Source organism: Leuciscus leuciscus (assembly GCF_965113295.1).
Source record: "Leuciscus leuciscus genome assembly, chromosome: 23".
Lineage (NCBI taxonomy): Eukaryota > Metazoa > Chordata > Actinopteri > Cypriniformes > Leuciscidae > Leuciscus > Leuciscus leuciscus.
The window spans coordinates 17,878,367-17,903,630 of record NC_138747.1 but is presented as its reverse complement, the minus strand read 5'-3'; the positions used below and the strand labels follow the sequence as shown (position 1 = coordinate 17,903,630).

Sequence of the window (25,264 nt, the reverse complement as noted above, 5' to 3'; positions counted from 1 at the left end):
TCAATATTTCAGATTTTTTTTTTGTTGTGTGTGTGTGTGTGTGTGTGTGTGTGTGTGTGTGTGTGTGTGTGTGTGTGTGTGTGTGTGTGTGTGTGTGTATATATATATATATAAAGTCAAGATATACAAACATTTCTATTTCATCAGCAACCAAATCACCCTATTATAATGATTTTTCTGAAGGATCATGTGACACTGAAGACTAGAGTAATGATACTGAAAATGTAGCTTAGCCATCACAAGAATAAATAATATTACACAATATATGAAAATAGAAAAAATATATATATTTTAAATTGTAATAATATTTAACTATGTTATTGCATTTTTTATCAAATGCTGCCTTGATGAGCATTAGAGATTTCATTCAAGAACATTTGAAATATCTAATCGACCCCAACCTGAATTTGACATGAAAAAATAAAAATGCCACTGGATAGCAATTTAAAGCCATTAACCATTATTACATGACCAGTTAGCACATTAACAGCCCTAAAATGCCAAAACTATAACTAAAATAAAAATCTGAAATTAGAAAATAGTGAAAACGGTAACACTTTACAATAAGTTTCATTAATGCATCAACTAACATGAACTAACAATGAGCAATACATTTGTTACGGTATTTATTAATCTTTGTTAATGTTAGTAAATAAAAATCCAGCTGTTCATTGTTTGTAAATGTTGTTCACAGTGCATTAACTAATGTTAACAAATACAACCTTTAATTTTAATAAAGTTTTAGTAAATGTTGAAATGAATATTAACTAAGATTAATAAATGCTGAAGAAGTAGTGTTCCTTCTTAGTTCATGTTAACTAAAGTAGTTAACTAATGTTAACTAATGAACCTTATTGTAAAGTGTTACCGTGAAAACTAAAGACAAGATAAATAACAAAACCAAGATGAATTGAAATATAAAACAGAAGCTACAATACAAAAGCCCGGCTCACAGCAGATATACCACCTGTAAGTTACCGCAATTAGCATTTGCTCAGCAGCAGGTACAGTTACAGAGTGCCTATTAGTGTGTGGTGTTTGTTATTTATAGCCTGCCCCCCTTTACTCCCTCCTACTCTAAAGAAATGTTCTCACCGAGGGATGAAAAGAGGAAGTCGCAGGGAAAAAGTGAGGGACTGCAGTGACCCCTGGGTGCCGGGAGCAGGGCCGCTTCTCAAAGCCTGCCGGAGGCGTATTGGTTATTACACCAGCGTCTGCCTGGCATGCCACACTACACTCGGGGGCGATGCCGGCACATGCTGTAGCCTTTCATCTGAAGCCTCTCTGCGTCTCCCCAAACATCTGGCCGCACGTTTGTCCTACATCTCGCCTGGAAAACGAACAATTTGCTTGCCAGTGGCTGCCTTTGAGTGACGGCAAAGACAACATATGGCGGGAAGATCTAACAAGCCTATTTAATGTGCTCACTACTGTACAGAACCCCAGCAGAGATGTGCCTTTGAAAGACAGTTCGGACTGTCATCGCAACAAGCTGTCATCTACAATAACTGTGGTGGTCGATACAGTAGCATGTGTCATTACTACGGCCACCGTGATTTCAAGTGAGATTTGTGAATTGTGGCATTTCTTCTATGGGCTTGAATTGTCCAAGTGAGGAGAGCGAGAGCTGTAATTGACATTGTTTGGAGCTCTTAGATGTTTGAAGTTGAGGTGGTTTCGCTGAATGTTAAGCTTTCATCATGCTTCCGTTCAAATGCTTTTAGTTGCTGTGGATGGAATGAATCACCGCAGAGGTCAGGTCAGTGATTCACTTTTAATGACTGCAGTGTGTTAATGTGAAAAGTGCATTAAAAACATTCAAAGGCTCATCCTGCACAAAATAGAGCATGTCAATTTACACGTGCTGTGTTTTTGAAAGGATATGAGACGGGATGACATGGAGTAAGATTAGCAAAGACGATTCTCGCCTTTGTGAAGAATTTTTTTTAAAGGAATTTCACAGTTTATTTACAAGCATGTCATGTGATAAGATGTGACAGTCTATACTTTTTTAATAGTTGTAATTTATTTGATTTTTCATAGAATTTTTTTATTTATTTGATTTTTCACTTTCAGAAGTGTATGAAATGAAATAGGTGCCGGAACCAATTTCTCATGTGCCGGATATGGGTTATCTCGGTATCATGAACAATTCGGCATGCCTGTTCAGTTTGCCTAGGACCCCAGGGAGTAGCTATTTGTAATGCCTAATAAAAAAATTATAAAAAAACAAAAAAATTTAATAATAATTATAGGCCTATACGTATATATATATATATAATTGCAACATTTACGTAGGGTATGGGATGTTTATTTATATTTATTTATATATATTTATATATTTAATATCCTGATTGGGTGCTGAATAATCATTTCTTATTATTATCATAGTTGAAAACAGTTGTGCTTCTTAATATTTTTGTGGAAACCGTGCTACGTTTTTTGTTCATTTGAAATTGAAATCACACAATGTAAAAGTCTGTCACTTTTGATCAATTAAATGCCTCCTTGCTGAATAAAGGTATTCATTTCTAATCAAGCACTATAAACAGACTACCCGTTAAAAATGCTTACAGCCAATGGAATGCTTTTGAGTCCAAGGGAGGACTGATTCGACTGGTGGACCAATTTGCAGTGGCATCAATTTTATATTTAACTCTCTCAAAGGGATATTGAGGGCATTAGTACAGTAAATTGCCTCTCATCAAGTGATTCAGAACATGCCATGGCTTGTGTGGAACCTGCCCAGCTGTGATGCTGCAATCACATGATTTAGATGACAGTTGGGGTCTTCCTACTGGTAATAGATGCCACAGCATTAATATTTCTTCATGCAGCAGCTACTGTTGCATCTAGTAGTTGGATTGCATCACAAAATGTTAAAAGTGTGTTCAACGAAGCCTAAAGTGAGTGAATGTAATTTTTTTGGTTTTGCTGCACAAGCAATGAAAGAGAATATTAAATAACTTTTTATTTCATTGGATATGAGTGTGGAAAGTATTTGTTGGGCAATAAGACAGCCAAAAAATAAGTAATAATGTTGAAAGTTATGTCAGGCTGAGCCGACAAATAGAAGAAATCTGGATTCTGAAAATGTAATTATGATAAGGTAATGCACTTTTTATTGTAAAATTATTCAAATTGTTACACTTATTTATCAGATTGTGTGCCTTATGAGAGATGAGCATAGATGAATGAAGAGAGTATAGGCTCTCAGTGGGACAGTAAGCGCTGGCTTAGGGTTTCATTACACTGCAGGGGAGGGTCAGTTGTTTCTACTGATATAGACATAGACCTGTTTGCTGGAACACTGACATATTCCCAAGAGACCTATTAGTAAAAGCCCATTTCTGTGAGTATAGTGAGACTGTGGAAAGGATGTTTAACCAATTAGAAATGTGCTAGAGGAGTAAAATGAGGAGTAAAATCACAGTCATGTGACCATTCTATATATATATATATATATATATATATATATATATATACTGTATAAGTACACTCCATTCTCAAAATGTATTTAATAGTACAATTCCATCAAATTGAATTGCATAATCCTTACATAATTTAATTGAATACATTGAACAATCCTTAATCAATTATTCAATTAAATTACGTAAGGATTATTCAACACATTACTGGAATTTTACTATTATTATTATTATTATTTTACTTTTATTTTTTTGTGTATAATTTCATGCCAATAAAAAAAAAGAAAATCATGATTGACCAGTAGGCTACGTTACACTAAAGAGTTTATCGATAAGTAGTACATTTCTAATTCACTTTAATTTGAAGCAGATGAATATGGAAATATTATATCAAAGTTTGAGACTCATTATGATAAAAAAAAACACACAAAAAAAAAACAGTTACAGACATTTAAAAAAAAAAATATATATATATATATATTATATAATATACACAACACTCCCTGATCTCTGCTAGTTACCAACTGAGCATCTAAATGTCAGCATTCTTCATCAGATTAGATAAAAATCACAACCTATGAGACTGAAATACCATTAATGTGGTTTAAACAGAAGCACTTGGGAAAGATTTTCTTATGTCCCTTTAAAAAATATCTCCAGCAAGAGCGTTGCAGTTCCTTTACCTGCCGCAAGGGGCGTCTTTGCTCCACTTTTGGGCGCTCACACATTCAGTTCCTCTCCGTACTGAGGGCAAGTGGAGATATCGGCATTTTATCAACCCGCGAACCCACAATCGTGAGGAACGAGGGTAAAAAACCCCTCTCTGGTCTTTTACCTTCATTGCGACACCTAAAGACTGCACCGGGATGTGTTTTTTTTTTTTCCTGATGAGACGACGGATTGTGGATTAACATCAGTCTTAAAACTGCATTAGGGAAATCATGCTGTTTTACTCTGCGAAATAGTTGGACCGAATCATGTCGCTGTCACAAATGTTTCTTGCTTGAGCTTTCCCTTCGTTTGGATTGTATTTTTTCCCCTCCTCCTGCCTTCATTAGTGGGAGACGCACTCTGGAAATGTAGGAAATGGCAAAGAGTGTTGGAAATAGAGCTTCATGGTAATTATGTGGATCGTTTTATCTATCTCGCGAGCTTCTTGTGTTGTTTGTTTGTAAACGAGACTGTCGTGTTTTGTTCATTATATAATGGAAAATATAATTATTCTAACATGGAAGAGGAGAAAGGGAAACTTGTGCATTTGGCTGGATTGTGGGATATTAGGAAATAAAACTGCTCTAAATGTGAAATTATACAGAACAGTTACCTTATAATGCTCATAAACCGTGATCATCAGAAAGAAATGGACTGGGCTTGAGACGTGCTGTAACTTAAATAAGAATTTTAATACAATCTGCAACCCTTAAGGATCAATTGGCAAGAGTCAGGTGTATTTAAAGTGTAGCCTACACTAATGTGCTCTCCCGTCAACTTGTATATGAAAATTAATCTGTTTTGATTAAGGTGATTCTCATTTTACCCCCCTTAATTATAATTAATCCGACAAATTAGTCGAGCTTATATTAATTGACTGATAATGAGGTCTTGAAGGAACCTCTGACTCAGACAGCTTTGACGTCGTGAGTTTGTATGGAAACGCGCAAGTGCATCGCCTATTTGGGGATTATTTATTTTTTGGGTTATTCGATGCGTATCATTCCAGTGATGGAATGGCATTTTTGGATATCATTGTGCAATAATACTGCACGATCGAGAGTAGAGGGGGTGATTTGGTGGGCAACTTGTGCAGATCTCAGGCGTAATGATAGAAATGCCGGCGTGATGATCAAGCAAACTTGCCATTCATGGTAGACACGACTGCGTTTGTATCAACGGCTGAAAAATCGCCTTATTCGACGCTAGATGTTTGGACGAGACACGTTGAAGTTCGAACGCTTTTTAAACATTTCTGTATTTTAAATAGTGCACTCAAAAATGAAAAATATCATCATTTACTCTCATGTTGTACCAAATTAATGTGACTTACATTCTTCTGTGAAACTGGAAATAAAATGTTAGTCAGAATGAGTCTAGTCGCCATTCACTTTCATTGCGTCTTTTCTGCATACAATGAAAGTGAATGGTGACTAAATCTGTCATTCAGTTAAACGTCTTTTCTGTTTTACGGAAGAAAGTCATAAGAGTTTGAGACAACGTGAGGGTGAGTACATGCTAATGATTTTCGTTTCGTTGAGGTGAACTGTTCCTTTCAACGTTAGATAGCCTACCAAAATTATTTCATGATACCCCAGCGTCAAAACTGGACGACTTATCTCTTTTTTAGACCAGTGCTTCACATAAAACTTGTCAGTTGTCGAGCCATTTTGGTGAGTTCGGTTTAGCTATAAAATATTTCGAAGTAAAGACGTCGTCTTCGTATTCGAATATGGTGAAATATCGCTTTAGGGAAATACATGTCTTAAAATAAAGGGCGTCCATATTGTCATGCATAGTTATAGTGTCAAAAAACTAACCGTGCAGTGGGAAGCTTTTTTTGTATTTCTCCTGCCTGTCTGAAAACCAGGTACCAAATGTGTACAGGGGAGGGAGCCAGTCCATAAATAATGTAGGTTTTGACTCTTCCTGCTAATATTGCTTCATGGCTTCTGATAAATGAAGACAGCCGCCCCCAAGGCCCATTTGTGTCTTCACACGAACACGTTTTATGTACTCCGCCATCCTCAAAGTTTTTCTTATCCCTTTGCTACAAATTCTGTGTAAAGACGCAATGCCACATTCAAAGCAAAGTAAGCTCTGAGGGTCTGATGCTGCTTTGATGAAATGCAGCATCAGTGCAGCCTAAAACTTTTCTGATGTCATAACAACAAAGTTGATATTTGATCATTTTTATTAGCCTATTTCATATTTCTGTTCTTTGCATGTTTCTATATGCATACTATATTTTTTACGCATTTCTGAAAATGTATTTTCTGCATAAATCCATTAATGGTGTCATAAAATAGCGTGTAAATGCTTTTTTTTTTTTTTTTTGGTGTATGCAGATGTGCTGCCTTTGCAGCGTAAAGATGGCACATATCTTTTAAGTACTTTAAATGGATCATTCACCCAACAAATGTAAATTCTGTCATCATTTACTCACCCTTATGGTGTTCCAAACCTGTACGAGTTTCTTTCTTCTGCTGAACGCAAAAAAAGATATTTAAAAAACTGTTGGTGACTAAACAGTTGATGTTAGCCACTGACTTCCATAGTAGGGAAAATCAATACTATGGAAGTCAATGGCTAACGTCAACTGTCTGGTGACATTCTTCAAAATATCTTCTTTTGTGTTCAACAGAAGAAAGAAACTCATACAGGTTTGGAACAATGTAAGGGTAAATGATGGCAGAATTGTAATTTTTGGGTGAACTATCCCTTTAAGCTTAGTTGCTGTCAAGATGCTTAATGGTGTCACACTAAAGTTTACACCGAGATTGGTTTGGAAAGTCTTTCCATTTACTGAGTTGACATTAAACCTTTGTCGGTTACATGGTGATTAATTACCAGGGCTTTGTTCTGCCTTTATTGATGCTCTTCATTATGTGATATGAGGATCACTTCATAATCAGCAGGCAGAGCGTACGTCACTGTTCGAAAGCTTAAAGGGGAAAGTGATGTGTGAGAGTGTGTGTATGCTGAGTGGTTGTCTCCATAATATTCTTACATTTTTCAATGGCCATCTGGGAGTTGTGTTGGTTTATGGTCTGAAAGTAAAATTGAGTCGTGATCGTGATGTCAACTGTCCGATTTAATTTCTTATATTGTACGTTATGTATAGATATTGAAGGTCTGCTATTATAAACGCTGTGATTTCCCACTGAGATTTATAATCATCTAAGACTGAATAGTAGCTTTTCAGAGAATATCATAATTGCTATTGTATGCCTAGTTGTTTTGACAGAAGCCACCACCACAGTTAGAACTCCCTCTCTCTTTAAAGAGAGATGCAGCAAGATTGTATATGGCAGATAATGTGACGACATTGTCTGGTCACACTGTGTTTTTGCTCTTTACTTTTAAAGGTGCACTAAGTAAAAAACAATTTTATACCTAAAGGAATAAGCAGTACGTATGACAAATATGTTTAGAGAATGTAATACTTGCATTAGATGAAGACTCCAGTCATATCTGTGTATTTAGAAAAAATATATATAGCCTATACTCCACATAACGGTGGTTCATTTTCATGATGACTATACTGTTAAAGAATGAATGTCCAGTAACCTACATTCATGTATATTGTTTATTATTGATGTTTGTTTGTTTGTATATATATATATAAGTCATAGATTATGTAATGCAGTGTATAGTTTAGTAAGGGGTGTATTTAATTGAAATTAATTTAAGTAAAGATTTATTAGTAGTGTTCTTAGCATTAATTTGTGGACCCAATATCAATGGACGAATAAAGATTAAGTAAATATTGATAAATATTTGTTTTAAACCAATTTCCAGTCTATTTTTCATGGTAAGATCACATGACCAGCTGAACTTTATCTCTGTTTTAGTCCATATTCAACTCTTCAGACCATCTTATTCAACAATGATGCTTCTCAGATGCTTCCAAATCCTGCTGAACTCTCAACCACATTGGCACGCGTAGAATATTAATTCACAAATCGTGGGCCATTAAATGTGATTAAGGCGATGTGATTTGTCTCCTTGCATACATCCTGAGTGGAGCATGGCACCCGCTGTCTTTTAATCTGCTTTATTGTGCAGACGAATGCCTTTCTTTGACTGTCTTCGTGCTTGTTTTGTTTTTTTCTACTGCAAGAAAACGATTATTTTGCTGTAATCATTTAGACATGGCTGACATCGCTGTTCGCAGCAAGCTGGAGTGAAACGACAATGGTTGCCCTTTGAAGGATACGCAGTGCTGTGTGTTTCACATATCTGTGCTGTCAGGTTCAGGATTTGCATTGCATTTGATGAGGAAGGCATTAGGCCCGCTAAAGCCTTGTTCACCTTTCATTATTCCCTCGTGCCTTGATCCTTCGGCACAATGCAGTTTACCAACTTTTTATAGATGTAAACTTGCGTAGTGCTGCTAATCTGATCATTTGACATGTGTGCGCTCAAATAATTTGTTAAAAATGGCTATCAGGTGGTTGAGACGTTAAAGTCTAAAAGCGATTGTGAGCAACAAAACAGCATTTTCAAGTTCACACAAAAAATTTAAATTGTCATAAATTACTTATCCTCATGTTAATCCAAACCCATAAGACTTTCGCTCATTTTGGAAACACAAATAAATATATTTATTAGAAGATATCTGTCTCTCCATTGAAAGTCAATTTCACCAAAACTCTGACACTTCAAAAAGTTTATAAAGACATTGTGAATGGGGCTGCACACAATATATAGTTTTAGCGTTGATATCGTGATGTGCGCATTTGTGATAGTCACATCTCAGGATGTGCGATGTATAGTATAGTAGTTGATCTGTACGGACCAGGTACCACGGTTTGAAATGCGTGATTCTTTGATTAATTGCATAGTTTAACCATCAGAGCGAAAGTTTTTATCTTTTGAATCTTTTACATGTGTTTTAGGTCTGGTCAGTTTAAACATTCAAGTGATTTTAAACTATTCGAGCGCAAGAAGAGGCAAAAGAGAATTCCATTCAGAACTTTTGCATGGGCACAGACAGGACACGGAACACTGAATTTCGTTCTCTTCCATGTCTATTTGTGCTTGAATGGACCCATGATTATCATTATATCAAAATATCGCAATGTCCCAAAATCTTGCAGCCCTAATCATGATAGTGTCAAAATATGAACTGAGCGGTTTAATCCAAGTCTTCTGAAGAGACAGTATCACTTTATTAGATGAACACGTTTAAATTATGCTTTGATTTGCATATAAACATAGATCAACACACATACTTGGAGCCCATCGAATATGCTAAACGGAAGCTCAGACGTGCTTGTGTGACTTTTTATTTGTGTTTTGAAGATGAAGTCTTATGGGTTTGGAACAACATAAGAGTGAGTATTTGATGTCATAATTTTAATTAAAGCTGCAGTCGGCAAGTCTGGCAGATTGAGTGGCCTTAGCCCAAATTTTGAATGTTTACAACTCTCATGCCCCTCTCCCACTACCACCGAGCAATCTCCCATCGAGTTCGTGCTCGTCTGTGCGTGTGCACCAGATTTTCTGTGAACGCGTCCGTCTCTTCAGCATCAATCAACACCATGGACTCGGAGGTAGGCTGCCCTGGCTAATCTACCCATAGATAGCAATAACCGAGGAATTGGAAGCTTGTTAGTAGATTTTCTCTCCGCCATCACGCTTCGCACAATCCAACACACCTGCGAACTTCAGGCGTGTGCATGTGATATTGTAACGTGCGCGGGGAGGGGGGATCTGTGGCGTGTGCACAAACTGTGATTGACAGTCAGATCTCACACAGCCCTGCGCTGATTGGACCAGAAGAACCGGGAGCGAGTGGATTTTTGCAAAACAAATAACAGGCTCCAGGCGGAGGTAGAAGCGCGGGTTTTTTTCTAAAACCGGCTGATTTATGTTGTTCTGTCAGAGCATAGTGTCGGTTTCAGTGAATATGATCAAAAAAATCTTGCCGACTGCAGCTTTAACTAACCTGTTAAGGGCCACAATTGACCCTTCGCAGGGAGTTTGATTGACAGGCGATCTGACCAATCATAATCCGCCATCCGCCGAAGCCGCCATTTTGGTCCGACAAAGCAGTCAGGAGAGTTAGTAGGTTAACGTCGGTGGATTTGAACTTGAAAAACGGTGTGTACTGACGTCTTTCCACAGTTGAAACAACATTCCTTCTGATGTTCATTCATGTTTATTTGACGCTATAAATGAACTAGAAAGAAGAGATGATCGGTTCACGAGCAGCTTTAACTGAGGCACTACAGCGATCTGTCACGACACATTAAAGAGCCACAAAACGGTATTTTTTGTTTAAATTTCTTTAAAAAATGACCAAATTTGAAAGTTGAGACTTTGTTTCATATCAAAAGTAACCTGCTCTGTCCTGTCTGTCACTGCGTTGTCAGTGTCCTCTCTGCTCCGCAATGTATTTTTCACTGTGTTTGAACATGGTGTGGCGTGAGAGCGGTGTGGCTTGTCGGACATAGCAGCAGTAACTAAAGGGAGAGTTGTCTTTTCGAACGGTCAATTATGTGGTTTGTAAAGAAACAAAGATACTTTTCGTTTAAAGACTGTTGAAAGTGCACTGCATGTAACAGACTCTCAAAAGCCACAATCCTGAGAATCCATTAGCAATATTCTGTTCATGACATTGTTCCACTTATGGGCTTTGTTTTATGGCAGACAGTTATTATGAGGCACAATGGGTTGCAATGTCTCTCTCTCTGATCCCCTTTTCAGAACGCACTTGGTTTGATCCATTAGAAATGCAGCTTTCATCATGGCTGAAGTGTTCTTCTGTTCTCCCGTGGTTAGCTCCGCCTTGTCCAAGAGCCTTGACCTTTCTCTGTCTGTGTGTGCGCAAACTGGCCGCCATTTTCATGGTCCCTTAAGACTGCAACTTTTTTCTTCGGTGGGAAAGACATTCTCTCGAAGGCAGTGGAAGTCAAGCACAGAGTGTTCTGAGTGCAGAAAGTGCCAGACAAAGTTAAACTGTCTAAATGGACTGGTGCGTCTGTTCCGGAGAAGAACACAGTTCTGGGAAGCAATTGGCTCCCACCCCCTGTCGTTATAGCAGTCAAAATTCCACTTCCCACCTCTCCATCGGCAGTGGAGTGTGAGGACGGTTTGGATCGATGGGCGCCTTGTCATTCTAAAGGTGTGATAGGTAGGCAGCCGTGTGTCCTCTCCCTCCCTCCGTCTCTGCCAGCTAAAGCCGGTGTTTACACTTGGACACCTGTCTACTCTTCACACTCGCTTCAGACAAAGGATTCAACGTAGGCTGTGAAACGCTTGCCAAATCCCAAAACAAACCTTTTGTGAAGACTACATTTGCACAAACACTGCATGTGTTGCTATTAAGCGTCTTTGTTTCATTCTAGTCTTTGTTAAATCAGGGTTCAGGCAGGTCAAGGTTGGATCTGTCCCCCCACCACACACACACATTTGAATGCTTCTTGATGTTTATCTTCGCCACATGCTCATTGACCAGAGGCTAATGTGACATTTCTGTGAGATGAAGACCTAAATGTCCCACATGCAATAATCAGGCTAAATCTGTCAAGCACTTTATGGGTTTTGCGGATTGCTTTTCAAAGCCTGCATTCAACGCTCCTCATATTAAGGACGATAAAGATACAGTTGGTTTTTCACGTCCGTGTTTTACAGGCTTTGTAATTTCGCTACCTTCCTAATAAATCTCCCAATTATTACTTTGATGACAACGAGTGTAATTGAATCTTCTACACGCAGCTTATTTGACTAGGTGCTGCATGCTCCCTCCCTTTTTTCAGGACCTGTTAATGTAGCTTATGTAATGTAGAGAACGTCATAGAAAGCAGGTCATCGAAATATAATGCAATCGGCATATTTCATCTGTTAATCCAACACTCGCAGCATTTAGATTCATGATCCTGATGCCTGTGCAAAAGTGCATGTGGGAGGAGATGTTTGCTTAGAGACAGCAAGAGCTTTTTTTGTTTTTTACACATCACAGTGGTAAACTGGAGAACTTGCACAGCAGATATCACTAAAATGGCAGTATGGTGAATGTTATTAATATCTGCAAACATGACTTTACAAACCTAAACCTTTTTAAAGCGTGGAAAAAATGTGTATAAATATGTATGTGTGTAATAGTATGCTGTTGTATCAAAAGTAAAAATTAATTATTATATATATATATATATATATATATATATATATATATATATATATATATATATATATATATTAGCACGTTTTTTGCTTATATCACCACCGCTAATTCAACATTTCCACACAATTATGTATATATTACACTACTGTTCAAATGTTTGAGGTCAGTAAGATATTTAAAATACAAATAGATATTTCTATTTCAAATAGATGCTGTTCTTTTGAAACTTTCATTCATCAAAAAATAAAACACATTTCCACAAAAATACATTTCCAGCACAACTGTTTTCCACATTGATAATAATAAGAATGTTTCTTCAGTGCCATATCACAATGATTTCTGAAGTATCATATGACACTGAACACTGGAGTAATGAGGCTGAAAATGTAAAAAAAAAATTATTGTAATAATATTTCACAATATTACTGTTTTTAACTGTAGCTGTTCTGTACTGTACTAAAGCATAAGAGACTTCTTTTAAAAACCGACCCTACATTTTTGACTGGTTGCGTAAATATAATTATAAAAAAAGAAATCTTTGCAAAACACATTTGTTGCCAATAAAGTGGATTAATTTGGACACATTTTAGATCATCCCAATTGTTGTAAGATCATGAGATTTAGCCATACCGTAAACCAACTATTGTTTTTAGTTTGCACAGTTGTTGGAACCTCTTTACTGTCACATGGTATTACCGCAAATTGAACAGTATTTCTACCTAGAATGCACTTTGTGTTGGTCACTGGTGCCGGATATGCCCAGAACTTCCTTATCTCGAAAAAAAAAAAACTCTTGTTTAGAGTTGCCTGAACAACATTAAAGTCTACGTCTTATTTATATAAATGGGATGTGTACGCATGTTCGTATATGTGAAGAAGTGAGTGAGTATATTTGTGTTGGATGTGCAGATATGCCTCTAGCTGTTGTCACTGTGATTTTGCCAAGTGAGACATGTTCCTGGGTCAACATATTTTGTTGATCCTGGAACAACATTCCTGTCCGAAAATGTTGTCCCTACCCTTAAACCTAACCCTACCCATAACTTATCCTTAATATCAGAGGGAAATAATAGGTGAATAACACTGACGTAGAATCACCTGGTTGTAATGCTAAACTTGACATAAACTGTAAACTTGTCCCTCTAGCTGTACCGTTGTTATGAATAATGCAAAGGCCCAGTGGTGGTCGTACACCTCAGCATTTCTGCCGGCATTCGCTCTTGCAGGTGCTGGGAATGAGTTATGCGTAATTGTGTATGTTTTTGTGACAGCATAGGCTGTGTGTGCACATTTGCATATACAGTATGTGCGTTTGTGTGAGTCTCACAGAATAGATTTAAAATATTCTCATGACTAAGTCGTCATTGAAAGCGGTCCACTTGAGTAAGATCAGCTCTGCTGCAGCAGTCTCTTTCTTTCTGTCTTTCACTTGGATTGACGGCTGCTTACACGTTGTCATCTGAGGACAAGAAGTTCTTCTCCTCGTTTCAAATCGGCGTTTGCTTTCTGTCAATGCGTCTTCACATGCAGCTCTCTGCAGTCTCGGGAGATGGACGTGTTCTCATTGCGCACTATTTTAACGTGCATTTATTTATGTACGGTCTCATCGGAATATTAAAGCAATAGTTCACTCAAAAATGACAATTCATTATTTACTCACCCCTTGTCGTTCTAAACCTGTATGTTGTTTATGTAGAATGTACACATTCACAGTATTTATGAATCTTGGCATGGATTCCATAGAATCCAACGGAGGATTTTGCAGTATTTTAAAATGATCATTTATTAAATTAGTGTGTTTGAGATGAGCTATTTTAAGGTCATACAATTTTAAGGAGGCTAAAGGCATAGTTCACCCAAAAATGGAAAATTCTGTCATGATTTACTCACCCTTATGTCGTACCAAACTTTTGTGACTTTTTCTTTCTTCCATAATGTCCATTATGTCCATAAACGATGGAAGTTAGGAACCAAAATTGCACCAACACTCTTCAAAATATTCGTTTTTCACTTCAGATAAGAAGCATGAAAACATAAAGTGAAGAAGAAAAGATTGTTGTAAAGAGAAGTGTTTTACAGAACAAACAGCATTATGGTTTGGAGTGACATGAGAGTGAGTAAATAATGACAGAAACGGTTTCACTTTATTTTGATGGTCCCTTTAACACATTCTGTTGACTATAAGCAACGTTATTTTACTAGCTCTCATTAGAGTGTTAGTAAAGTATTAGTAGACTGGTAGGGTTAGGGTTAGAATAAGTTTACATGTAGTTGCAAAGTTAGTGATAGTCAGTAGAATATCTGTTGAAGGACCATCATAATAAAGAGTTAGCAGATATTAAGCAGACAGTCTACTAATAGTCTAATGAGTTAGTTGACGTGTAGTTGCAAAGTTACATTTTTGGATGAATTATTCATTTAAGCTTTGCAGATTTTTAATTGGTTATCTAAAATTCAATTTTCCCACACCATATTCATTGTGAGTGTTAAAAAAAGACCTGATGTCAACTGTCACTTTGTTGTACCACTCCTAAAAATGTGTGAGTGGCATTACTGACTGGACTGATGATATGATGGATCACTCTGTCATGCAAATTATGGTTAATTTTAAGTGAGTCTTTGATGGCAGCTCTAATAAACTCAGGGTCTTCTCAATCAGACTTTAGATTTCCCAAACTCCATATTCGCCAGTGCGACCATTCTGACCTGCAAGCTAAGCATATCCACACATAATCATATAAGCTTTGGCCTATAAATTTCTCTCAAAGTCTTATTGCGGTTGAGATGAGATCATTAAGGTGAGTGTGAGCTTGTGCGGGCCTTAAGCAAACACTGATGAAATGGCCTCAGATTTGACCGACTGCTGCAGTAACTCACTTTTCTGGCCTGTGTTCACAACTTCTGACGGCATTCGCTAAAATAATCAGCCATTTGTTTTCCACTTCGAACCACCTTTGTAATTGAGAACCATGCTCCATTATTCTCAGATGCCAGTATGATGGAAGTTGACACTAAGAAAGTTGAGAATATTGTCTCCTCAACATAGAATGTTTGTCATGTGTTCCTCATGTGGGAGGTAGATGTGTATTTGAACTAAAATGCATTATTGTTGCATATAAAGCATCCATCCATCCATCCATCCATCCATCCATCCATCCATCCATCCATCCATCCATCCATCCATCCATCCATCCATCCATCCATCCATCCATCCATCCATCCATCCATCCATCCATCCATCCATCCATCCATCCATCCATCCATCCATCCATCCATCCATCCATCCATCCATCCATCCATCCATCCATCCATCCATCCATCCATCCATCCATCCATCCATCCATCCATCCATCCAGTGTATTTTGATTAAAATGCATTATTGTCTCCATCCATCCATCCAGGTGGTAGATGTGTATTTTGTTTAAAATGCATTATTGTCTCCATCCATCCATCCATCCATCCATCCATCAAAATGCTAATTTTATAAATATACAAATATACATTAATGTTCAAATTAAGTTTTTTTTTTTAAGAAGCTTTTACTTATCAAGGCAAAATTTTTATCAGCCATAGGCAGCCGAGTGTCACATGGACTTATTGTATTCGCTTGTCAGAGAAAGGTTTAACGACAGTATGAACGGAAGGCAACATCTATGGACTTTTAAGGTAATCGGCAAACCTAGCTAGTTCTTTTTATTGTTGCCATTTTATTTATTTTTTTAAATATCTAAATGTTTGTGAGAAAGAAAAAAAAACATTCAAATTTAGTATTTTTTACCACAAAAACACGTTCAGCTGACATTTTGCCTTGTGCATTTGATTTAACAGCAAGGTTTTAACTGAACTATGCATGTGCATTTTATACACTTACATTATGTTCTTGTTCCGTACATTCAATAATTGTACGTTCTTAAATGCGTGAGGTTTTCTAGCGCTTTTCAACTGCTCATGTTGTACATGAAGATAAATTAAACTCTCCCTAATTTGCTCCTTGATATTTCTGCCCATTTTCATTCGTGTGATTTTCAGCCTCTGCTTTTCTGCTACAGACTGAAGCACCTCCTGAGTGTATAACATGCCGCGCCGTTACTTTCACTAATAAAAGAAAAATAGCCTTTTACAATTCTCTAGTGCTATTTTTTTTTATTGGTTGGGGCATTCCACAGACCTACATTAAAACTTTTCAACACACAGTCTTGTACAGAGATTACAGAGATTCTCTTAGTCTCAGATTGTTTTAAAACAATGACCAAATTGTAAAAAAAAAAAAAAAAAAAAAAAAAAAGATTATCAAGATCTGTGCCTAAATTCTGATTGGGTGGACATTTTCCCATGCCCAGATCCGGTCCGACTGTAACTGAGATTCACGGACCCTTGCTTTAAGAGCTCTCGGTCTTTAACTGGACAACTCACAGCAGGAGCTACAAGATAAGCACTTCAAGCAGAAAGAAATACAAAAGACAAAACAGACTAAAAAAAAGAACTTCAAGAGAATAAACAATCAAAGAATTGAGACAAAAATATCACACCCACTGGGGAAATATGTAAGAATGTTTTTGCTTTATATGAAATAATATAAAACTAAGTAGCATTTATTCCAAAGAAAGACAGCAAAACATTTCCCAAACAAATATTTGTGGTGGGTTTTAAGTGATGAAAGAAGAAGATTTAGATTAATGTATTTTAAATTGAGATGTTTTTGCCAGATTGTATTTATGTATATTTGACCACATGATAAATGTGTCCTTAATACTTAGAGGTATTCATTAAGACAAATTTGCATATGTAGTTGTTCATATCTATCAAAACTTTGGGTGATGTCATGAGAATGAGTAGATGTACCTATAAGAGAACAAGCAAAGGCATACCATACGAAAGGTTGAAGTAGAAATTCAAGACTGTGTATATTCTATGGAGATATACAGTGTCTGTGCTGTGGATTCTTTATTTGTCTGCAAGGGAACACTGTATTAAGATCCCAACTGAGATTGTTACGTACTGTCTCAGAGGAGGCATATGTCTATCTCTCAATTCAGTTCCTCAGGCCCTCTTTCTATCCTTTGAGACAAACCTGACCTCATTACAAACACACACTCTCTCCTTCTCTCTCTCTCTCTATCTGTCTGTCTATCTGTCTGTCTGTCTTTTACTTAATAGTTCACGTCACTTAATTTTGTGAAATAAAATTTGACGTGTCTATCCGTGTTATATACAAAAATATAAATACAATGAGCACATGAGCATGGGAAGAAGGTCGTCTGGTCCGATGAGTCCCATTTACATGGGGAAGTGATGGCACCAGGATGCACGGGGGACGACGACAAGCTGGTTGAGGGAGTGTGATGCTCTGGCCAATGTTCTGCTGGAAAAACTGGCCATTCATGTGGACATACATTTGCCACGTGCCACCTACCTAAACATTGTTGCAGACCAGGTACACCCTTTCATGACAACGGTGTTCCCTTTTGGAAGTGGCCTCTTTCAGCAGGATAATGCGCCCTGCCACACAGCACACATTGTTCAGGAATGGTTTGAGGAATATGATGAAGAGTTCAAGTTGTTGGCCTTGCCTCCAAATTCCCCAGATATCAATCCAATTGAGCATCCATGGGATGTGCTGGACAAACAAGTTTGATCCATGGCGGCTCCACCTCGCAACCTACAGGACTTGAAGAATCTGCTGCTAACGTATTGCTGTCAGATACCACAGGGTACCTTCAGGGGTCTAGTAGAGTCCATGCCTCGGCGGGTTGCCAGCACAAGGAGGACCAATAGCAGACATGGAATAAAGACTTGTAGTGTGGTGTTGGAGTTCTCTCTCTCTCTCTCTCTCTGCTCTATTGTAGAAATCTCCTAGGCGATTTTATAGGCTCATTAACAATACAGTACACAATCAATGCAGTGGATTTCTCATCTTGCGTCTGTGTTTATCCGTTCATCTAATTATGCGATGGAACAGACTGTTTTGCATCTTTTTGAAGCCTGTCATTGATAGGCTACCGTCAATAGGAGCAATTTGTTTTGAAATATGAAGTGAGGGGAGTAGAAATGTCAACTGGGCCAAAGTGAGATTGACTAATCATGGATAAATAAAACACTTGAGTTAACACATTCAGTTTTGCAGAGTGGGGTTTGTTTTTGGCATGTTTCTCTGCAAGACTGAACTCGAGTGCAACTTACAAGAACCATGTGATATAGGATGAAACCAAACATTCAGTATTGTATTTGACAGTTTTAAAATTGGTCAATGAAAAATATGAATGTTTTATGTATTGTCTGTTTTAATTATTATTTAATTTTTTACAGAACTTGTGTATATGCACAGCTTATGTATGTATGTATGTATGTATGTGTGTGTGTGTTACACTTAATACTATAGTAATAACAGCAAATAATGGATAATTAAAAGCAACTAACCCTAACCCAAAACTCAATTATATAATAAGTACATATTGTTAATTAATATTACTCAGTACTTCTTTGTATAATTACACTGTAACAAGGGCACCTTAAAATAAATTGCAACCCACATTTTATTAAAAGATAAATTAGTTGTAAATAGACATTACTAACTGACTATAAGTTGTTGAAAAAGTAGGAGACCATTGTGATCTATTTCTAGTTACAGCCCTGCTCCTAAAACCATACAATGGAATGTCTGAAAACCTTTTGAATTTAATAAAATGCTGGCAGTTTCTGGTTCACCATTAACAAAATGCACAATGGCAGAGTTATTACCGAAATCGGTCCATTTCATTACAGTAGATTAGACCTCGGGGCCAAATATTGTGATCAGACAGAACGGAGGCTCTTTAAGCATTGTCTGTGGACGCCATTACATGGCGGGTTGAAGAAAGGTCAGTTCCAGCTATTCCATTCAGCCATGTCTGCTCCCTGTCTGTCTGTGTGGCACTCAGACCGGATATGCTGACTCTTCCACGGCTAGTCATCATGAATGATCTGGTTGTTGGAGGGAATTGGGCAGAGGAGGCTGTGTGTGGTGGTACAGTAGTACTCAAGACAAATGCCCCATTATAGTGGAACATAAACCCTATTGTAGAACCATGGAAGCAGAAGTGCTTTACTCATTTACTGCGCTGAGCGAAAGCCTGTTCTGAATCCGCTCGTCACAGCGTCCACTGGGGAAGACTCGCCCACGGTTATAAATGAACCCTCTATTCCTTATTAAGACTTGTGTTCTGGGGGGATCTAAATATAGTTTTTGCACATTTGCAAGGTTGTCTCAGAAGTGAGGATGATGTACTAAATGGATGTGCAGGGTTTTGTTGTGCTGTTCTTCGATATTCTATTTCCTCTTGACTTATTTTATCACTACACTTTGTTGAGTTCTTGATGTAATATATCTGAATCTTTGCAGTAATGGGAATGAAAAGCTATTGTCTAATCCAACGATGATCACGACAAACAACAGGACATTTTGTTGATTCATTGGTTCATCAATGACATGACGTGTGTGTGTGTGTTTGTGTGTGTGTCCACCAAATCACAGTGATGTGGTGCTACCAACATGGACAAAAAACCCATAACAGGAAATAGTTCAACCTCTTTATGACAAGACAACTTCAGATTGTAACATTTATTTCTGAATAAATAATTTACAATATTTGCAAAAAAAAAGTTTTACCATTTATGATGTATGACGTGTGAGATTTCCCCCTGACTAAGTGTTTTTCAATATTGTGTCTTTAGTACTGCTTTATTATATGACCACTTCAGCCTGTGAGTGTATTGGAGAAGTATTTGATTTGCCGTTGGCTGAGATTCCTCTTAACTGACTCTGGGTCTGTATAATAGATGCTGTGTCATGCCAGTGAGCTGTGATCCTAGAACATTCTGCTTGATAACAGGCACACAAGATCACAGACGCCAATAAAGCTCCGTTCTCCCATCTGCCTCACCACTAATTTTTTTTTTCTTTTTTTCAGCAGGATATAGACCAACCACTGCACCGGGCTTGATTTATCTGTGGACAACCTGCTGCAAATGCCTCCCCCAGCCCTGCCCCGCACGTAGCCAGGATGGAAAGCTACGTTGTCAATAGGATGGGACCTGACGAATAGCTGGCTTTCTGATAAAGATGTTGCTTGGATCCGTTTTTAAATCCATGTGGGAATACTTGCCATGCAAAGAGGCTTTGAGATTTTTGACAGCTTCGCTCTTGGAACATCTGGCATCTTGGGTTTGATCGTTTCTTTTGTGCGAGTGGATATAAACTAGTGTCGCCGCTGTTAGTGGGACTAGTGTGAAGAGGATTGAACATGCCCTTCCAACGACCAAACCGCCTGGGTGGCGTCTGGAGGGCCATGTGTCCGCGGCTAGGCCTCAGTGCTAGCCTGGACCTGCCATTTTTGTGTTGGATATTAGGCTTAACCCTGCACGCCCATCTCACTGCCTCACAAAAACTGGACGAGACGGACCCCGTTGTCACTATGACTTACGGCAAACTGCGGGGATTCAAAAAAGAACTCAACAATGAGATCCTGGGGCCTGTCATCCAGTTCCTGGGCGTTCCCTACGCAGCACCCCCAACAGGCGAAAGGCGCTTCCAACCTCCTGAGCCCCCTATTTCGTGGTCAGATATCCGTAACGCTACTCAGTTTGCTCCCGTTTGTCCCCAAACCCTGCTGGAGGGCAGGCTACCCGACGTTATGTTGCCAGTTTGGTTCACCAACAGTATTGAAGTGGTGTCGTCCTACGTACAGGACCAGAGCGAGGACTGCTTATTCTTAAACATATACGTGCCAACGGAGGATGGTGAGTTTATGTGCAGGCAGGACGGAGAGACCTGTCTTTGTCATCTCACTGTGTCAGTTTCCTCTGTGCAGAATGTAGTGAGTGCAGCGAAAAAAAGAAGCATGATCTCTGCATGTCCGATGCATGCCACTGCTTAATGTGTGAATGTGTGTGTGTGTGAGTGAGGCTGTATGTGTGTCCTAACCTTCCCACCATCCCCTGCACATGCAAATCTTTCTGTGTGCTGCAGCACGTCCATTTTAGGTGGTTGGTTTTCTTTTTACCCCCCTTTACTTGTTAGTCAAACACAGCTTTAGTGTTAACAGCCCATAATGTTTCAAAATGAACTATAAAAGGGGAGCATTTTTTTGCAGTACTTATGATGGTGATGATGATTTAAGTTAGAGAACTTCTCGTTAAAATCTTCTCTTCCTCTTTCAGTCTAGTTTTGCTGTTGCATGCACCTGATGTCCATAATGGACTCCCATGTTATTTTTTAGTCTTCTATTCATTTTGCAGTAAAAAGAATATCCAAGGAATGTGCCAGAAAACCCGGCAAGAAAATTTGTAGAAAAGGAGGTATGTATCCACCGACATAAATCCCAAAAGAGAACAGGCAAAGATCTCCCCCCTCTCTACAGCACCAGTCCAGGTCTCGACTCTCTGAGGTCGCGTGTCAGAGAAGAAACCATAATTGATTCCCACCATGAAGAGTCAACTGGGGAGACCGAGCCGTCTCTTAAATCAGATGGGCACACTTTAAACTTGCAGAGTCTAATCTCAATTAAAAGAGATGCTATCTGGATTTCATTGGCTTACACTGGCTGTATTGATCACAGCTTCATCAAGATAATGTCTCTAGCTCCCCCACCCTGACGTACCCTACCTTGGCCCCTTCCGAGCATTGGGTTTGTTGACAGCTCGCTTTATATAAAGTATCCCGTTAATACGCCCTCCCTGCCGACAAGAGTAATCATAAAACGTTCCAGCTGGAGAACATTATCCTATCTTCTGCTGGTCTGACATGGCAAAAATCAATGAATGTATAAATACAATACATTTCCCCCAAAACCTCCTGTTTGGCATACTGTGGTTAACTGGATAGTTCAAAAAACTAAACTAAAAAACCTGTCATCATTTTATTGACTTTCTTTCATATATTTTGAAGAACTTTTTTGGTCCATACACTGAAAGTCAGTGGGGTCCAAAACCACCAACTATATTTAGAATGACATGAGAGTGAGTAAATAATGACAGAATTTTCTTTTTTGGGTGAACTATCCCTTTAAGGTGATCCATCTGGCATTTCAATGATTATTCAAAGCAGATGAAGGTTGAATTATGTTGCAAATCAAATCAACATTGATATTCTGACATTGTTTCAACTTAGTTACTTTTTCTATCTTGTTAAATTTCAGTGTTGTTTTGACAGTTGATTTTCAATCATTGTTTCAATTTTAACACTGAACCAATGACTGACATTATTTTAACCACATTTAAATGTCAGTGATTTTCAGTCACTGAAAATCTGGCTTGGGAACTAATTTCCATCTGCGTTAATCTACAGGCCAAACCAAAGCAAATCCAACACCTATCCATTAAGAAATTAAAAAATTAAATAAATAGCAGCTAAAGAATTCAGTCCATTTGCACACATCTAAGTAGGTGAAGGCCAGTGAGGGCACAGATAGCATCTTGCTCTGGGTTTAATATGAATGTTTTTAAAATGTTGTAAACATGCTGCCATTGTGTTATCGCTGATGTTTGCAGTTGAAGCTATGTTTCCAGCATGCTGTGTAATAAGACCCACCATCATCGCAACTGGGATTGCTTTAACGGCAAAGAACAGTTGTCTCTTCTGCCTGCAAAAATAATGGAGGCAATTTTTAGTAAAATTGCTACGTTAGATGGAGTGGCTTTGAGAGGCGCGAGTGAGGAATTTGCTCAGATTGAGAATTTCTGGGTAAATGATGTAAAAGCCCTTCTCTTTTGCTATGAATATCACACTTGATTCATGTCTTGATTCATTGTTTATGTGCCGTTAGATCAATCCTTCGCTCTAGTTGTGTGTACTGAGAAATAATTGTCAATGATACGTCGTTTTGTGAACAAATTTCAATTCCATTTAGGATTCCCACAGGCTGTTTCGGAAAATGTGTGCTTTGTGCTTTCTCGTGGGGGGAAATGCAGTGATGAGATTTCATTTTGGGACCCCTGACTCATGCTTTAATTGGATTAGAAATTCACACCTCTACATTTAATACTTTTAATTGAAACCTTTGATACCTAATTGCATTTACGCTTCTGATAGATAAGAACGGCGTTTATTGGTTTTCAGCAGCACGGTGTTGTCTCGATATCTTTGTGTAATTAAATACCTTAAAACGGCGTGAACGGACACAGCGGCATTGCTAACTCAAGGATGTTACTGTCAAGGACGATCTCAACGTAACATTTAATCGGTGCCTTTTTTATTCAAGGTTTTTACCGCATAGCAGACTGTCGCATAAATCAAAATGTTTGTTGATAAAAAGACAACAGATTAAGCCACGGTAAGCTATTAAAAATTAATTCAGAGCTTGTAACAGGGGCTTCTGTTAATGAAAATTTAATAGTGTTGGTTTTCGTTTCTAGTGTGACACTGTCAGATGATATTTAGCTGCGTCACAAGAATTGAGTGTCCGTCAATAAGCTCTCTCGCTCTCTTTCTGTCCCAGTTTTGTAATGGTTGATGGTGGTCCTAAGGGAAGTGCAATGCTTGCTTCGCGCTAAGACAGGAATGGATTTGCAGCCTCAGTGCTTCGCATTCATATTTTTTTCTGCCTCCTCTCTGCACCCTCCTTTGAGATGGTCTGTAAAACCGAGTTGAAATTCCCTGTATCTTGGCTGGGTGGATGGCGCGCGGAGGAGCCAGGGTTAGTGGCGAGGGTGGAGATGAGCGCAGACGTCTGTTTGTATTGAGGCCGGGGGTGGTGCTCGCAGAAACTCTGAGAGAAACTTGATCGTCTTGGCAGGGCGTAGAGTTAGAGGTGTGAGAAAGCGAGGCTGAGTTTGTGTCTGTAAGTAAGAGGTTTGTCACACTTGTTTTGGAGGCTTGCAGTAGATGGCGGAGCGTGGGCGGAAAGAGCCGCAGTGTGACAGAGCAACAGGATTCCTCTGGTTCAGGGTTGTCCAACTCTCAAAGGATATCAGATTGGAATCATACATACATGCGGTGATCAGAATAACCTGGGCTGCGCTATAACTCGCTGTGACTTAAATCAAAATTCTCTCTGTGGGATATGCGATGTTTCGAAAGTCAGTCTATTGAGAAAGGTGTAGAGTTCGGTATATAATAATGTAGTTTTGAAAGTCTTTTATAGGAACATTTATCTTTATATAGGCTATGGTGTATTGCAATCCTGGGGCTTAATCAAGTATCAAGTAATGATTTTAGATAAAGTCAAGTCAAGTCAAGTTTATTTGTATAGCGCTTTTCACAATACAGATTGTATCAAAGCAGCTTCACAGTATTAAATTAAAATAATACAACAAAGTTGTTTTTTTCAAGAGGAATTTATTGATTGATAAAATTAAATTAAATATCCCCAAAATATCCCCAACTGAGCAAGCCAAAGGCAACAGTGGCAAGGAACCGAAAAACTCCATCAAGTGACCTAATGGTGTCCTAAAACTCCATCAGGGGACCTAATGGAGAGAAAAAAACCTTGGGAGAACCCAGGCTCAGTCGGGGGCCAGTCCTCCTCTGGCATTTATGAGCTAGAGGACGGATTGTAGTTTGATCTGTAGGATTATATGAATGCCTGGCTGAAGAGATGCGACTTTAATCTAGTTTTAAACTGGGAGAGCGAGTCTGAGCAACGAACAGTATCAGGAAGACTATTCCAGAGTTTTGGAGCCAAATGTGAAAATGCTCTCCCTCCTTTGGTGGTTCTGGATATCCTAGGTATGACCAAAAGCCTTGAATTTAGTGATCTTAAAGAGCGCGATGGATTATAGGGTGATAGAAGATCCGTTAAATAGACTGGAGCTAAGCCGTTTAGGGCTTTATAAGTCAGTAGCAATACCTTGTAATTAATACGGAACTTTATAGGTAACCAATGCAGTGATGATAAAATCGGTGTTATATGATCATATTTTCTTGATCTCATAAGAACTCTAGCGGCGGTATTTTGGACTAACTGTAGCTTGTTTATTGAGGATGCAGGACAACCAGCTAATAAAGCATTACAGTAATCCA

At 38.4% G+C, this 25,264-nt stretch overlaps 1 protein-coding gene across 4 annotated transcripts in view; it reads left to right on the top strand.

Moving 5' to 3' along the window:
• The first annotated feature begins 4,179 nt into the window (after nucleotides 1–4,179).
• The window catches only part of nlgn1 (neuroligin 1), a 231,402-nt gene continuing 210,317 nt past the window's right edge, over nucleotides 4,180–25,264 (top strand). For 2 of the 4 annotated variants that reach the window (XM_082156232.1, XM_082156230.1), the window contains exons 1-2: nucleotides 4,180–4,546; nucleotides 20,217–21,045. In XM_082156232.1, coding sequence (XP_082012358.1) covers nucleotides 20,550–21,045 — 496 coding nt within the window. In that variant the 5' untranslated portion in view covers nucleotides 4,180–4,546; nucleotides 20,217–20,549. Of the gene's footprint in view, nucleotides 4,547–20,216; nucleotides 21,046–21,543; nucleotides 21,604–25,264 lie in introns of all 4 variants that reach the window. The other 2 variants (XM_082156233.1, XM_082156231.1) reach the window with 2 other exon arrangements.